The sequence below is a fragment of the Carassius auratus genome, unplaced genomic scaffold (assembly GCF_003368295.1).
Source record: "Carassius auratus strain Wakin unplaced genomic scaffold, ASM336829v1 scaf_tig00215912, whole genome shotgun sequence".
Taxonomy (NCBI): Eukaryota; Metazoa; Chordata; class Actinopteri; order Cypriniformes; family Cyprinidae; genus Carassius; species Carassius auratus.
In genome coordinates this window covers 1,275,083-1,292,973 of record NW_020528306.1, presented here as the reverse complement: position 1 = coordinate 1,292,973, position 17,891 = coordinate 1,275,083, and the positions used below count along the sequence as shown (strand labels likewise).

Below are 17,891 nucleotides of genomic sequence, written 5' to 3'. Positions count from 1 at the left end.
GTCCACAGATCGAATATTCTTGTAATAATTGATGTCTTGTCAAATGTAATAATCCTTTTTGTTTTTCAGACTTTAAAGGAACCATTTGTGGTGCTATGAAAGAGTTATGGAATAATTTTCAGCAATCTCTATTATATGGGATATTTTTATTTTTCCTCAAAACATTTGTTAAATACAGGTGCATCTCAATAAATTAGAATGTCGTGGAAAAGTTCATTTATTTCATTAATTCAACTCAAATTGTGAAATTTGTATTTTAAATGCATTCAGTGCACACAAACTGAAGTAGTTTAAATCTTTGGTTCTTTTAATTGTGATGGTTTGGGCTCACATTTAACAAAACTCCACCAATTCACAATCTCAACAAATTAGAATATTCATAAAACCAATAAAAAAAAACATTTAATGAATTGTTGGCCTTCTGGAAATTTACTCTATTTACTGGAACTCAGTACTTGGTAGGGGCTCCTTTTGCTTTAATTACTGCCTCAATTCAGCGTGGCATGGAGGTGATCAGTTTGTGGCACTGCTGAGGTGGTATGGAATTTGAATTTGACAGGAATTTGACACTGGCCTTCAGCCCATCTGCATTTTTTGGCCTCGTTCCTCATTTTCCTCTTGACAGTTCCTCCAGCCTCTACGACCTTGGTTTCCTCCTTTGGCAATGAATATTTGTGGCTCCTTGTGAAGGGTGTCAATGATTGTCTTCTGGACAACTGTCAGATCAGTCTTTTCCATGACTGTGTAGCCTAGTGAACCAAACTGAGAGACCATTTTGAAGGCCGGGGAAACCTTTGCAGGTGTTTTGAGTTGATTAGCTGATTGGCATCTCATCATATTCTAATTTGTTGAAATGTGAGTGAATTGGTGGTTTTTGTTAAATGTGAGCCAAAATCATCACAATTAAAAGAACCAAATACTTAAACTACTTCAGTCTGTGTGCACTGAATTTATTTAATACATGAGTTTCACAATTTGAGTTGAATTACTGAAATAAATGAACTTTTCCACAACATTCTAATTTATTGAGATGCACCTGTACACTTGCTTTATTAAACATGGAATTTCAATACTGCATTGAAAGCCGGTTTTTCACAGTTTTAGTTAAAAGAAACACAATTTATTATGTTTTGTACAAACTGCTTTATTTACAGGTTGAAATAAACATTTAATTCTGAAACATTTTTTTTCACATGTCATGCAAGTATACGTACATATATATATATATATATAAATATATATATATATATATAAAATACTGCCTTACAGCTTAAAGTATACATTTTTATTGTCAGAGGTTGAAACAGAATTTCAGTCAAGACTAACAAAATTTTTCTTAATAAAAATATGTGAGGCCCCAAGGAAAACTAAATAAACATTATTATACTACACATCTCACACATTTTACAGCTAAAGGATAATTTCCTTACACTATTAAGCACCTTAAACGTACAAAAATCACAACGTAAGAGTTTGATGTGCAAACATACACAGTCTTTGATTTGCTATGTACAGTACATATGATGGGACAGGATGAAGAGGCATTCCATAGTGGAGGCCCTTTTTTTGCACAAAAGTATTTACAAGGAATAAATGGTTTAACATAAAACATTAGGTCAGAGGCAATATAACATAATAGAAGAGTGCCATTATAGCAGCACTGATGAGGCCAGAAATTGGCACGGTCACAAACCATGCAATAAAGATATTCCGGAACAGAAGCCAATCAACGGCCTTCCTGGAGCGGAGCCAGCCAACTGACACCACTGATCCAACCTGTTCATAAACACACAAACAAAAAAGATAAAAGATTTTGACATTTGTTATTACAAATTAGAACTATATGGATTTAATCTACTAGTATCCACCTTGCAATGAGTGGTGCTGACTGGGAGTCCAATGTTGGAAGCGACAACCACAGTTACAGCAGAGGCGAGCTCAATGCTAAATCCGCTGAGAGACAGACATGATGATTATAATAAGCTCTTTAAGCATCCTTAAACACAGCAAAGGACTGTTTGAATGGAAAACGTACTGTGGCATTGTCAAAATGTCAATACTAAAGACAAGACAAATGTGGTGCTTGAGGGAAATTCCATGAGACAAGGAGTTAAACTGTTTGTTTACACTGACAGTCAACAGAGATAAGAAAGTGGGAACCAGGCCCATAATCCCCATGAGAACCACGGTGATAAAACTGAACTATAAATTCTGATCCCACAAATAAGCACTCTTATCAGTTTCTGCTCAGAGGAGGTATTATGGTAATTAGATGCTTGTTACCTGGAGGGAGTGATGGGAGTCAGGTCTTTGCCCATGGTTTGCATGACCCGCCGACCCCAAACCCAAAGGCCTGTACAGATACCCACTCCACCATACAGGAGCAACCAAATTGGTGTAGGAGCACTGGGTGCTACAGAAGCGCTTTCATAAATCAGCCAGAGTGCAACGAGAGGGCCAATCGCATTACTGTAAGAAAGAAATGGTGTGTAATGTTATCAGTTAGAGATTAGCACTGTCCTCATTATAAAGCAATGTGAAAAAAAGGTCAGAAATGCAAGATATACACTAAAGTGTAAACTTTAAAGGTTGGTAAGATTTTCTTTTCATCTTTTTTTTTTTGTAAAATAACTGTTTATGTTAATATGAAAGTGAAAGTAAAAAAAAAATTCTAATGAAATTTATCCTGTGATGACAAAGCAAATGTTTTTGGCAGCCATTACTCCAGTCTTCAACAACATATTTCTTCAGAAACCCTAAATTCAAAAATGCTGATTTGAAGCTCAAGAAAATAAATAAATAAATAATTTTGAAAACAATTTCATATAGAAATATTTTGTAACATTATAAGTATCTTTACAGTGACTTTTGATTAATTTAATGGATCCTTACTGAAAATATAAAATTATTTAAAGAATATATATATCTTACTGTACAGAATGCAAACATTTGAATGGTTATATACTGTATCTATGCCATATCATTTATAGGGTGACATTAAGTGTGATTACTGCTCATTTACGCTATTTTTACATTTAGGTACTTTTATACTAAAGACTTATTGATTATGTTACATGTAATCTTTAGCAAATTTCAAAATGAATATCCATGTTTCAAAATCTATATTCTAATGCTATGATGGCTAAATTTACTAAGTTCATTTTTATTTTTCAATTATTTTGGACAAAATATATATATATAAAAAAAAAAGGTATATTATTTCTCTCATACCTAACATCATTCCCACCATGTGCAAACGATCCAAAGCACGCGGTGAGAATCTGCAGGAACTGGAAGAGTGTGGCCACCTCTGTCTTGTCAATCTCAAGCTCATCCGTCTCTTCTTCCAGTGAGCCTCTTCTGACTGTTTCGTCCCCCATCTCCACTGTCAGACCTCCATCTCCAGCAGCAACCTCTCCATCAGCCACAGCAGTAAAATAACTGTTAAAGCTGTTGTACCGTGAGCGCCTTTTCTCTCCATCCAGTCCGGTCCGACTTCCCTCCCCATCCTTCAATGATCCATGTATTCCGTAGATGGCCATGGTGTAAGAAGTATAACTGTTGTTGCGGCGGATGGGTTTGTCTCCCATCTCTCCCATGCATTCGCCCACCTTGGCCAAGTGAAGTTTGTGCAGTAGATCCTTGTAGATTCCAGAGTCTTTGTGTACGGTGTGAAACTGGCTTCCGTTCAAGTCTGGGACAGCAATTCCAGCACTGCCATTTAAAGCTACAATGGATGACCAAAATTATAGATTAGAGAATTAGTACTTCAGTCGAAAGAAAGAAAATAAAGCTTAATCAGTTCATTAAAACACAAACAGAAGTTACAGTTAATCCAATGTATTTATCATTTATCAAGAGACTGACCGTGAGTGCAATCTAGATCTTTGGTGTCAAAATCTTTGTTGTCCAGGTCGGTTTCTGCTGAACCTCCGATGTCAAAGGCCACCTTGTTGCTGTCAGCAGGGGGTGTCTGTGGAACAGGAGAGTAGCTTTGAGGTGAGGCAGGATGGTCCACGGGGCCATTTGAGGGTGGCTTCTTTTCAGTCAACTGTGTCCCACTAGCGTTGGCAATGTTCTGACCTGAAAAGGAGGAAATAATTACAGAAATAAAGATATTTAGCAACAAAAACACAAAAAACTAGCCCGAATTCCAAAATTCCAAACATGACATGATGTAAATATATACCTTTCATCTTCTTCTTTAACCGTGGACACACAATGAACCAGACCACCACAGCAGTCAGCAGGGCACAGCCAAGTGAGATCAGCAGAGTGCCCCACCATGCTATCCTATCGAATCCCAACACTGTAGAATAAAGAAAAGAGAGAGATTAAAACTTAACATGTTTAGTGATAAACACTACTATATATTCTGCATTTTAATTCTGAAAAGTCTTACATTCCTCCTGAAAAGTTAGTGGGTTTCACTAAATTAGCAAATTAGCATTAGCATAACTTCAAACTTGGCTCAAAAGCAAAACTGTGTAAATAAGTCAAATTTAAATACAAGTATTCTATTAAAAATTCTAAATGGAAGCAAACGTTTATACAATTTTCTGTTTAAAATGAGGTCGAAAAAGGAGGCTGAAAACTTCTTTTTTTATCATTTGAGCTTATGGCTAAGTTAATTTTCAGTTCCTTTGAAAGAACAGAACCACTAACGTTATCAAACAACAGCTGGGGCTGCACCAATATACATAAACTCGCTAGTTCAAACTTATGTGCCCTCCAGAAGCTTGCATTCTGCAGGTGAATGACGCCCTTTGGTGCCATCCCAAAGAGGCACAAATTCACTATCACAGACCTTTTCCTGGACTGTGCCCAGCTGGTGGAACTAATACTAGCACTTACCTGTTATCCATTCTATAAAAAAAAACTAGGTTTGTGTACTGTGCTAGACTAACTGAGACTTGTCACAGCAAATGTATACTGTTGCTCTCTCGTTTGTCTGTTTGCTTCTATTGGTCTCCTCATATGTTGTTTTGGATAAAAGCGTCTGCTAAATGATTAAATGTAAATGTAAATGAATACATGATCATGTGCATGGCTCAGATAACCAGGAAGAGGGTGGCCTTTGATTCACTGATTAGTACACAGACTCAATGAGAACTTTTGGTTCACAGTGGCTTTTTTAAAATCTTCAGTACATCATGATCCCCGGAAGTTTGCTTATGAGAACAGATTGTTGGACTTGGGCCAAAATTATATTTCATAACTTTATTATTGCATCAACAAACTGTACAGACAGCTACAATACAAATTTTCAATACGGTGTACTGTGTTTAACCCACCAGACTTTATGTGTTTGTGAATGTGGAAGTAAATTAACAGGAGGTTAATTAATGACAAATGAGGGACGGGTCCTGTATGCATACATCTGATCATGACATCTGATCATGACATGACATGTGATCACAATTTGGGAAAAAAATATTCCTCAAAAGGCTAAATCTGACATAACCTCCTTTTAATGATATTTGGAGACATAGGAAAATCAATTCATAAAGAAAACTCATAGCTATTGATAAAGAAAATTCAAATTCAGTAAAAAAATATAAAAATAATAATAATAATTTAAAGAAGAAAAAAACTTACTTGGCGCTCCTGTAAACATGATGGAGAACAGATTGATTCCCATTGTAACAGCATAGAAAACTGGTAATGCTCTTAAACCATTTGGCACTGGATCCTCCTGGAATACATGGAAATACTCTCATTTAGCACATGGGAAAAAGCATATGTTCTTCTTTTATTGACAACAACAAGAGATTAAAAAGTACCAAAACATACACTGGCACATATGTAAGAGGTAAGCTCTGAATTGCTTTTTACCTTATTCAAGATGTACTTGCGGATAAAGTAGAAGAGAATGGCAGACATAATGCCAGAGAGAAGAGGTGAAAGAAACCAAGAGGCAACTGGAACATATATATCAATTGGTTACACAATAATCATAATATAACATCTAAACAGTGATGTTATTCTCTCTTATCTTAAAACTGTATGGCCCAAAATTTCTCAGGGCTGCACGCCAAGTTTCAACAAACCCAACGTGTCACCAGGGCTAAGCATGTGACCATGTTTCCTGTGTAGTCCAAAATGTTCTGTTCCATAAATAGATCTCATTTGGGTCATGTGAAAAAAAGAATAAAACTAAGAGATCTGCATTAAATCATGCTGGGGTTGTCTTCCCATTTACTGTTTATGGGGTCACGTGGGAAAATATTATCTTTCCATTAACTGACTCAATTTTGGGGAAAAAATAAAATAATCTGACTAAGCACGCTTACGCAAAATATCAAAAATACTCAGTTTCACATACCAATGCGAAGCAATTCCAGCCATTTGACCCCGTGATGACCTCTAGCAACCATGGAAAATCCGATTGTGGCGCCCACAATGCAGTGTGTCCCAGAGATGGGGAGTTTCAAGAAGGAAGCTACAAGCTGCCAAACAGCAGATCCTGTAACAGAAAAAAAAACATACTGTAAGCTTTTAGGGTGACCAACACAAGTCATGACAGCACGATAGAGTTCCAACCTGGGTGACAAGCTCATAATTGACTGCATTCAGCATAATTGCCTTAACTCGTGTGACTATGATGGACATTTTTGGATATGTTATGTACTGGCTTTGTATGAATTATTTTACTGAAAGTGTTTTGACCTCTTGTATCACTTGCTGGTTTGGAAATGCTACAGTGGAACAAAAAAGTTTGCTATGTAAAGTCCTTGGTTTTCCCAATGATAGATCTAGAACAAATTTATCAAACCAGATGCATTAGCAAAGCGATGAAAATTGCATCTGATCATATGCACCCATTGTATGATAACTTTGAGCTTTTGCCTTCAGGTCGAAGATTTAGGATGCCAGTTTTTCTTGAAAATAAGAGAGGAAATCCTTTTTACCATAAGCAGTGAAATGTCTAAAATATCTGAAATAAAGAAATTTATTTTTTTCTCATTTTTGTGTTCTTGTTGCTGTGTTGCATCTATGTGAAACCCATGTTGAAACCACTAAAACAGGAGATAATAAAGGTACTACTACTACTACTAAAAGAACCCAGTAACTCAAAAATATATTATTTTATGCTCCACAGAAGAAATAAAGCCATAGTGATTTGAAACAAGAGGATGCGAAGATTATTTTTGACATGAACTATCACATTAAATTAAGTATGCACTCACCAAACATGGCACTGATGGAGCCAGCCATCAGCACAGCCTCTGAGCCGTTGTACATATGAACATCGATGATACCCGAGCGGATGGTTTCACTGACTTTGGCCCCCAAAAGTATGGCACCCACTGTCTCAAAGATGGTGGCTAAGATGCAGGCCTGGCGCATGGTCACTACACCAGAACCCACTGCTGTACCGAAGGAATTGGCTACATCGTTGGCACCCACAGAGAACGCCAGGATAAAAGCGATGACGAAGCCCAGCACCAGCAGCCAGAGAACACCAGACATGTCTGTCTGTGAGGCTGCTGTTAGCATGGTAACTGTTGCTAGGGATGCTAGTGTAGTAGATTCCATTGCTGGAGAGTAAGTGCACTACTGGCCTATTGTGAATCAAACTGAGCTGGATTATTGAGGTATTTCTTCTTAATAAATAAATAAATATCCAAAGTAATTAGAATACAAAAAAAAAAAAAAAAAAAAAAAAATTGAACAGTCTACCTCTACAAATGAAAATGATAATATCAGAAAGTAAAAAGCAACTGTTAGCTACATATACTAATAACAGTAAGGGCTTTGCATTGACTTTGGGTGGCTACACGGACAGAGACATCCATTGTGGATTAGATTTTAGTAGTGTTTGATGGTACATTCTAGAAAAGAAAGAGACATTTGGATGCATTAGAGACTTTAAGACCTGACTATAAAAAAGCACAAAACAGAAACACACAATTAAAGTAAACCACACTACTTTTATATGCCTTTTATGTGCAAAATAGCCTAACCTAGTACACGACAATGAAACATTCCAAAAAACATTTGAAGGGACATTAAGCTCTACTGTGTGCCAGTGTAAGTAGTCAAGTAAAGAATTTCTAAAACAAAGTGCAATATTAATTTGAAAAAAGAAGCTTAATAATGCTTCATTAAGCATGCTATTTGAATATGTGCCTGAAAATACTTTTCATTTTGATGGCAACTTTGTAACACACACTATTACGTGCCTTCGGAGATCAGATGATCTTAAGAGACAAATTTCAGCTTGATACAAAACACTAGAGCACATGCTTCTTAGAGTAGTAAAGGAACTGTTGAATTACGTATTATTCTATGAAAACAGGTGTTTGTGACTATACACAGAGTTATGATGTTCACTGACCACATTTACATGCACAAGAATACCCTGAATAATTATAATTAGTTAATTTTCCAATTATTTAAGTGTTGTGTATGAGTGATATTAGATACAGACAGTTGAAGGCCTACATTTCTAAGTAAAGTCTCAAGAACAACTTTGTACATCTCTTGTGAGCTGACATGAACGAAAAGTAATGATATAAGCCGCGTTTCCACCGCAGGAACTTTACCCAGGAACTAGGGACTTGGTCCGGTACTTGGTGTGTTTCCACCGCAGGAACCAGGAACTAAATAAAAGTTCCGGGTAAAAAAATGCCCCCCAGAAAGTCCCTGCTGGCGAGGTGGTACTTTTTTAAAGTTCAGGAACTTTCGGGGGCGGGACTTTGGCGCTAAACATCCTGATTGGTTGAGTTGACGCAGCATTGGTTGAGTTCAACCACCATTTATTCGGATCAACATTTTCAAAATATTACTGTTATTGTGTCATGAAATGTAATTTTAAAAGTATTTCAGGCGAGAATGTAGTTGTTTAAAACTCAAATCTGTTGTTTATTTATAAAGACAGCGCCTATTTAAAAATGTGTTTCGCCGATCTCTGAGACGGTGAGCTCCACACGATCAGCGAGAGCTCAGTGATCATCTATCCGCCCAGAGGCAGCCTCACCTTGGATAGACCTTCTGATATGTGCCGCTGGCTCTGATGTGTCTTTAGTGGTTAAACATAACATATAATTCAGCTGCGGGGTAAATCTAACAGGTTTTCTTTGGTCTGTATTCAATTTATCTATATGTTAAAATGAAAATAAAAAAGGCAAGTCTATATAATATTTCGTTTCATTGTAATGGCTGTATATAACGTTACACATATCCCTGAACTAAGTACATTTCTGCAGCTGTTATTATGTTTAAATGAAAACGAAAGGAGGCAGTGGTATTTTATATCCTATTTCGTTTTATTGTAAATGTACTGAGGGGAAAATTGCAGTAGCCAAAGCGATCTGAGTTCACGCAGCATTGGTTGAGTTCAACCACCATTTATTTGGATCATTTTCAAATATTACTGTTATTGTGTCATGAAATGTAATTTTAAAAGTATTTCAGGCGAGAATGTAGTTGTTTAAAACGCAAATCTATGGTTTATTTATAAAGACCGTGCCTATTTAAAAAATGTGTTTCGCCGATCTCTGCGATGGTGAGCTCCACTCGATCAGCGAGAGCTCAGTCCTCATGTATCCGCCGAGATGCAGCCTCAAATCGGCTAGACCTTCTGATATGTGCCGCTGGCTCTGATGTGTCTTTAGTGGTTAAACATAACATATAATTCAGCTGCGGGGTAAATCTAACAGGTTTTCTTTGGTCTGTATTCAATTTATCTATATGTTAAAATGAAAATAAAAAAGGCAAATTTATATAATATTTCGTTTCATTGTAATGGCTGCATATACACATATCCCTGAACTAAGTACATTTCTGCAGCTGTTATTATGCTTAAATGAAAACCAAAGGAGGCAGTGGTATTTTATATCCCATTTCGTTTTATTGTAAATAGGAAAATTGCAGTAGCCAAGACGAGCTGACTGAAGTTATCAAGTACGCTGCTGTTTATAGATTTACCGGACTTGCGTCGTCGCGGACATCACACTCCCAAGTCGAATGCACAAAGTCTGAACTAACTACCGAGGATGCACGTCCAAAATCAGCGTACTTTAAAAAAACAAAAAACAAATCAGCAGTACTTTGTATTGAGAAACGCGCGCAGACCTACGTCACCAGTCTATTTGCCTAATCTACCCGGTACTTTACACCGCGGTGGAAACGCAGAAAGCAACAGGTCTGGGGGGAAAAAAGTTCCTGGGAAAAAAAGTTCCTGGTAAAAATGTTCCGGGTAATTTCGGTGGAAACGCGGCATTATTCAATTACCAACATCTTATCAACTTTGCCCTGGAGGAAAAATCCACTCTTGAATAAAAAATGATGAATTCTGCAACCCTGTTGTAACCCAGCACTAACTGCCAGATGTAAATGTAATACAGATAAAGTTTAAAAGTAACTAAACAGAGTACTCACCAAACGTCTTGAATGACTTCTGCTTGATCGGTTACGTTATCAGTAAATTGACTGATATACGAATGCTCAGTTCCTGTGTAAAACACACAAGGTAAATATGACCCTGAAAACTTTCTTAGCCTTTAACTCCACGACTCAACTAACTGTAGCTCAGTCCTGTCTGTTATATATAATTACTAGAGAAGGAGGGGAGAGGAAAGAGAACCACACCTCCAGAGGGTCATGAGACTTCTGTGAAAGGCAAAGACTTTTAATGGTTAGCCAGAAGTTTGCACCAAATTACCAATTGTACTCAAGGTTTCGTAATGTAGACACATGTGCCTCTGTGTTACTTTTCTCCATGAAACCTGACCATATACTTATGTATAATATAACAGCAATGGGCTGTGAAATAAATATTACATAACTTTGTGTTTTACAAGAGCTCATTCACAGACTCCTCTTATAGCAGGTCTGGAAAGCCAAAAAAAGCTAAAAAATAAAGTGCCATTAAAATAAACCTTTGATTAAACATACACACACACAAAAAAAGAAAGAAAAGTAATTATGTAATATTGCTCTATTGCTGTTATACCAAATTGTTCTTATTAACATGAATTCATTAATTTTGGTAATTTGCTTAGATAACGGAAAACTGTTTTAAACTCAGAACAGGATGAATCTTTATACAATTACCAATCTCTAATCATTTATTAGTTCACAACACTTATGAACATGTCTTTTTCCATTATCAGTCACTAATGAACTTCCTTTTTTCCCATGACACACATCTAATGAGCGTCAGCAACTGTGCCAGGACACTGCTAACATCTTTCTTCATGTAATTATTTACCTTTTCAAAGTGATTAATGGTATGTTTGATTTGGAAAATGCCTTCTCAGCAAAAAAAAGGAAAGATGCAGATATTTTTGGATCAAACTTTGTACTTTGAGTAGACCGGAGGGGCCTAGACCGAGGAACTGTCAACACACAATGTCATGGAGATAATTTCCATGTCAGTGACCGACAATCTTCACGTCACGTTTGGCTGTGCATCTTCATTACAGTACTTCATATTGGTTATTGTTTCTTTTGAAAGAGAATTTAAATGTGACAAAAATGTTCATTCAAAGAGATCATGGTTAATCATCTTAATTAAAGCATGGCTACTTAAAGGCTCACAATAGATCTGTCCTAGATGATGATGCTGACCCCGAGGACATCATGTCTGCTGCTACAAACATTTAAGATGTATAGATGATATATATATATATATATATATATATATATATATATATATATATATATATATATATAATAAGAAGGTATTATCTTATTTAAATCCGTTACGTTTTTAACTTGTAAAGGAATATTTTCAATATAGCAGTGCTCAGTCTATCAAGACAAAACTACTGTTCAAAAATTTCGGTCAGCAGCCATTACTCCAGTCATATGATCCTTTAAATCACGTTAACACTGATAATATGGTACTCAAGAAAAAGGCTTACTGTTATCAATGTTGAAACAAACAAAAATATTCACATACATTTTTCCAGCATTCTTAGATGAATTGAAAGTTAAAAGGGACAGCATTTATAAGATATGTATTTTTTTTTTTAATAATGTAAAAGTCTTTACAGTCATTTTTCATCAATATATACCCTTGCTGATCGAAAGAACTAACTTTTGAACAATATTGTATGAATATGGATATAAACATCATGTTGTGTCTTTGCACTTCATGTTTGCTCAGTCACGGGGAGTGAGGAATTTTCCCTACAGGATTTTTTGTTTCCACACAAAACCCTGACTCCAGTCCAGACCACAGACAGCTCCATGTGAAACACAGAGGAGGGTTCTGGATCAAGGCCAGACCAAAATGAAAAGAGCCTGTTGTTGTATTTGTCTGAAATGGCAGGTTTGTTACTCTTCCTTTTAATTCAGAGAATGGCTGATGTTGCTTATCATTAACCTGGCAGTTAGTCTTGTGAAATCAGCCTTGACATTTTGAACTTACTCCTACGAAGCAGTTTTCAAACATAATATTTCCCCTCTGTTTTTACAAAATGGATAACCTCCTCATTTAAACTCTCTCTGAGAACATACAGCAAAATGAAAAGTGATTTTCATCCTCTCAGGCACAAAGTGGCAGTTGTGTTTTCCCCCAAACCACGCGCTTAACCTGTATTTAAACTTGACGCGTAGGAAAACAGGAAAGGAATCTTCAGACTAAATAGTTTGGTTTTGCCGCGCGTCTCACCCACATGTGTCTGCAGGCTGCTCAGCCCATCCACCAATAGGTTAGCAGTCTGACACAGAGCAGGAAGATGCTAAAATAAGCTGTTTTCTTCCTCCTCTGTTGAATGCTGCTGAACTGGGTGACATAGATCTCTGAAGCCAAGTATGCTCTGCTCTATTTTTTTTCTCACTCATAAAATAGACATATAGGTCACAGGATTAAAATGGTGCCACTATACGTAAACCACGGTGCTCTATAAATAAATGTGCAGTAGTTAATCACAATAGAATGTTGCATGTAAAAAGTTAATGAAAATATATGTACCATTGTATGTAAATATAAATATATGAATAATATAAACAAACACTGAATGTGAGGCACTACACAATGCATGATGGGAGGATGAAAATAGAACAACTGTTTAAAATTTGATATATGATAGGTAATAATCCAAGCATAATAACAGATGTCCTAAATAATTCAGTGCACTGATGATAATGTACTGTAAACTGTGTACAATAATTAAACCAATGATTACAGTTTTTACAGGGGGTGTTTTAGAGAACCTCTCTGTAAATTCCACAAAACATGTTTGCAGTTCAGTGTCAAATCACAGACTGAAAGTTCAATCATTTACCGAAATATATCTGGTAAAATTCAATGATCTCATATGTTTCTCAATTAAATATAGAACTTTATTTATTTATTTATTTTACCATTTAGATGTTGGATTTTTTAAATAATATATTAACAGCATACTTATGTTTTTAAAATGTTAAAAATATATATATATAAAAATAATATGAATGCATACTATATTAATAATAACAACATAATATATTAATAACAATAACATTATATATTAATAATAACATTTCAATACATAATTTTAATTAATCACAAATCATCAATAATTATTATTACACCACTTTTCTGCCTGCTGGGGCCAATATTCTGAAGTCTTCATATGCAATATTACATCCATTTATAGTTTTTATTACGTGTTGAGGAAATAGAGATGCAAAGTGATAAGGCTGTTGTACTGCACTGTACTGTACTGTAATGTACGGTTTGAATGTGACTCATAAAGCCTGATTATTGACACAACGCAACTGTCCAAAATGACACTGATACACTGAATGAACAAATCACCACACCCAAAATAACCACCAATTACATGCAATTTTACAAAGCCCATTACTGTAATTACACAGATAAAGCGAACAATGGGTAGCTAAAATGAATGAGAAATGTTACATATCACGTGAAAGGGTAAATAAAAGATTATTTTGAAATACTTTCCTCCTCTACTGAAAACATCACTTATGAAATGACAGATAATGACATGTGAACAGCTGTGGGAAGCCTGAACTATAAACACAAAGAAAAGAACTCACTGGCGTCTATCTAAATCAATATTTGCATTATAGGGTACAATGACAGGTTACCCAAGTGGGAGGTTTAATTTATTTATGTGCTTGGTGCTGTTTAGGATAATTGTTTAGGCTTTTCCATTTCACAGTGACAGCTAAATAGATGGTGTTAGCTGATTTTTCAGGGTCTTTTACCTAGACATCTTGTTAACATGAATCTAGAAACGCTCAATTAAGAAAGACCGTATGCTTAGACTTCATTTCATTAAGAAAAGACAATAACAGTGAAGAGAGCAGTGGGCAGATTTTTTCCCGCACATAAACAAGTCTATTTTAACAATAGTTTACACAGCTTTGCAATCATAAGCCGGGAACATGTTAGTGCTTGCCTGAGGCAAAGCAACCACATTGCCTCTGGTGCCAACATCTCCCATCAATAACTCTATTCAGAAACTTTTTCAAATGTGACCTCTGAAAGCAGTCGAGCCATGTCTGTCAGTAATATTTTCAGAGTAGGTGGACTCGTTTGCTCAGTTTGTTCATTCTTGTTTATATTAATGCTCGTCTTTACTCCTTTACCAATATACTAAAGCATATTCTTGCAATTAAAAACATCTGCCGAGCTCTTATACATAACAGGGTTGAGATGCAAACTGACCACAATTTACTGTTTAATCTATTGCTTCTCTCTTGGTTCTATAAAAAGCAAGTGATAGTTTATTAACTAAATCATGAGTCACAATAGGCTGATATTCATTTACTGGTAACATATTTACTCATTGCTTATTATAATTACTAATTATCAGTTTTAGTTAACTTTTTGTTTTATGCATCCATTGCATTGCCACAGTGGTGATGTTTTATAGATTATTATTTGTGGAGACTGAACCTTTTTAGCCACAATGCCACTCACTTGAAATTCCCAACTGTTTATCTTTGACAGTATGACACTTTGGTTACCAGCTTCCAGAGATAATAGAGAAAAGCACAGCGCAAAAGGCCACTAGATGACAGTAAAACACAAATTCACTATTAAGTATTTCACCTTTGCTTTTTTGAATCTACTATGCTATATTTAAAGTTGAGGTCCAATGTTGTGGGGGTCAGCAGTCCCTATGAGGAAAAATGCTTTATTAAAGTCTTAACTAAAAATTAAAAAAGGTTTGTGTGAGGGTTAGGGCGTGGGTAAGTGAAAGAAATATAATTAGTTCAGTATATAAACTATACAGTTTAATGGAAAGTCCTCAGCATGATAGAATAAGAAGGGTGTGTTTGTTTCTTTATGTTTTATTTTAGATTTAGATTACACTTTTTCATAATCAAACAATTTATTGTGCATTTAATATATATATATATATATATATATATATATATATATATATATATATATATATATATATATATATATATATATATATATATATATATATACTATTATTTATAATTTTCTTTTTTAATAATATGACATTTTACTGATGTTTTTTTATTATTCAGTCTTACATAACTGAATAATAACAAAGGAGAAAAAGAAAGACTAAACTTTATTTTTCACCTTCTTTATGAATTTTTGATAAATCCTATGCAATTACCTGAACTGATAATTTAGATATTTACATAAACTCAATAATTTAGTCGTAGGGTGAAAAATAAGACCTATAGCTAATCTATATTCAAAGTTTATAGCCTGGTTTGTTACAGCCTATTGCAGGTTTTATATGTTCTCGGAACTTGATCCCCTTGATCCCTGAACTTGATGTTTTTAATGTAATCTAATGTTTTCAAATTCCATTTCCAATTGAATGATTGCTTATTCATATGAAAATATATGCAAATTATAGCAAAATTGTGCCATAGCCTAATTCACAAGCAAAGGGTTAATCTTATTTATGCATTACCACAGGTTTGTTTTGTTTCCACCCATTATTTCCTCATTAGATTGTCCAAATAACTAACGATGTATAGCGATGGTAACCCCCCCCCACCCGCCTGAACTGTTACAGTTAAAAACCCTGATTCAACATGCAAATAAACCCCTTAAAAGTAGTTCACAAGGAACATGCTGTTTATCTGTCCTCATCATCTCTCTTTATTTTTTTCCTCCATCTGTCACTCCTTCATTTGCCACTTCCCTCCCTCCATTCCCTCGCCAAACAGGATCGGTTGGATCACTCAAAGCAATTTTCTCAGAAGCAAGGAATGTCTGCATGTGTATTTATGCATAAGTTGTGTGTGTGACCTTAAAGGCTTGTTGTGGCCTGTATGGAACGCTTTCAACCTCCCCCACCAAAAAAAATCCCTTACAGCCTCGGCTTGTGGCACCCTGACTTAAGTGGCATTAGGGGAAAAAAGGTGAAGAGTAATATGAAAAAAAAAAAACAGCAAAATGACTAGTCCACAAACATTTTCCTAAAGTGAATTAATCACACACATGTTGCCTGGGCTCCCTGGAAACGCAGCCAAGCCTGAAGAGCAGGCAGAAGAGGAGCAGACAGTTGATGTGTCACAGACTGTGCTGGTGCTGACTTACCTGTCTGTCAGACCTGTGAAGGTGGGAATATGAAGGTTTGGTTGAATGTCTTTTTGAACTGTAATCCTACGGAAGTGACTCAGAAGCATGAACATTCAATTACTGGAATAATGCAGGGAGTGCTGCACAACACATAAAGGTTGAGTCTGCATCAATCAGAAGGCTTTGGCTATCAACTTTCTCTCCAAACAATAAATAGTGAATTTGGACACACAAGTTTAAATAATTGAATACTATTTGTATGTTTTGGTGGGACTATTAAATATTATGAACAGCAAGTCCAGTCTATGAGTGACTACATAATTTAAATAAGAATAACAAAATCACACAAGCAAAAGTGTTACTGTCGAGTCTAAATATGAACAAATAGCTCATGTGCAGATGTGATATTGCTTTTATATAACATTTCAATAAACAAGAAGTTAATATTGTTTAATTTACATTTTAGAGACAATATTAACAATTACTTTTCAACTGATCTGCCATCTAAAACTGTTTCAGTCAAAGCCACAGCAGCACCGTTGAGCGTTTTCAAGCAACACAACACAACACAACCTGCTGGGGCCTGTAGCATGATGGTAGTTGAACAAAGTGAGAGGTACAGGATTAGTTTCAAGTTGACAAAACCAAACCACTCCAATCCGGCTTTGTTGGTACCATAATGCTAATCATCAACTTTTTTGTAAGCTCAGGCTTTGATCCCGAGTTTGTGGAGCACGTACACATGAATGTGCAACATAATTGGTGAACAGCCAATCACATGCCTTGCAACACTGAACAAGTGTGATTCAATTCTCGCGAGAGACCCAATGAGATTCAAAAATCTTTTGCTAAAGGTTAAGAGATTGAAGAATATGAGTAATTTTTAACTTATTTAGAATGAAGAAAGTACTTTTCCATGAAAAAGGACAAATAAAATAAATGAATTGCTCTCACAAGTGAAACTTGACACAAAAAAAGTCACTTGGTAATGCAGTAACACTTTAGAATAAGATTCCATTAGTTAATGTTAGTTTATGTATTAATTAACATGAACAAACAATGAACAATATATTTCTTACTGTATTAATTAATCTTTGGTAATGTTAGTTAATGAAAATCCAGTTATTCATTGTTAGTTCATGCTAATTCGCAGTGCAATAACTAATGTTAACAAGCCCAACGTTTGACTTGAATAATGCATTTATAAATGTTGAATTTAAAAAGAACTAAGATTAATAAATGCTGCAGAAGGATTGTTCTTACTTAGTTTATGTTAACTAAAGTAGTTAATTAACATTAACTAATGGAACCTTATTCTATAGTGTTACCGATAATGCTTTAAAAATGACTACTGATAAAGCAAGATTATTTATTTTATTTGTCCACTTTATAAACAAGTAATTAT

The 17,891-nt window shown here is 35.4% G+C and overlaps 1 protein-coding gene across 1 annotated transcript; it reads right to left on the bottom strand.

Annotated features, from left to right (window-relative positions):
* Positions 1-1,243: 1,243 nt before the first annotated feature.
* On the bottom strand, positions 1,244-10,537 carry LOC113096350 (sodium-dependent phosphate transporter 1-A-like). Its single transcript, XM_026261722.1, has 11 exons — positions 10,387-10,537; positions 7,191-7,835; positions 6,326-6,466; positions 5,836-5,921; positions 5,599-5,695; positions 4,190-4,309; positions 3,868-4,083; positions 3,232-3,727; positions 2,284-2,469; positions 1,869-1,953; positions 1,244-1,776 (listed from the first exon to the last, which is right to left on the bottom strand). The coding sequence occupies exons 2-11, from the start codon at positions 7,537-7,539 to the stop codon at positions 1,612-1,614; spliced, it is 1,941 nt and encodes a 646-aa protein (XP_026117507.1). The 5' UTR covers positions 7,540-7,835; positions 10,387-10,537; the 3' UTR covers positions 1,244-1,611.
* Positions 10,538-17,891: the final 7,354 nt, after the last annotated feature.

Bases quoted from the DNA above. Each gene is read 5' to 3' on its own strand.
- LOC113096350 (XM_026261722.1), bottom strand. From the start codon at position 7,539: ATGGAATCTACTACACTAGCATCCCTAGCAACAGTTACCATGCTAACA. The intron at 6,467-7,190 runs GTGAGTGCATAC...TTTCTGTTACAG, and splicing joins CTCCATCAGTGCCATGTTTG to GATCTGCTGTTTGGCAGCTT. The intron at 3,728-3,867 runs GTCAGTCTCTTG...CATCCATTGTAG, and splicing joins AGATCTAGATTGCACTCACG to CTTTAAATGGCAGTGCTGGA.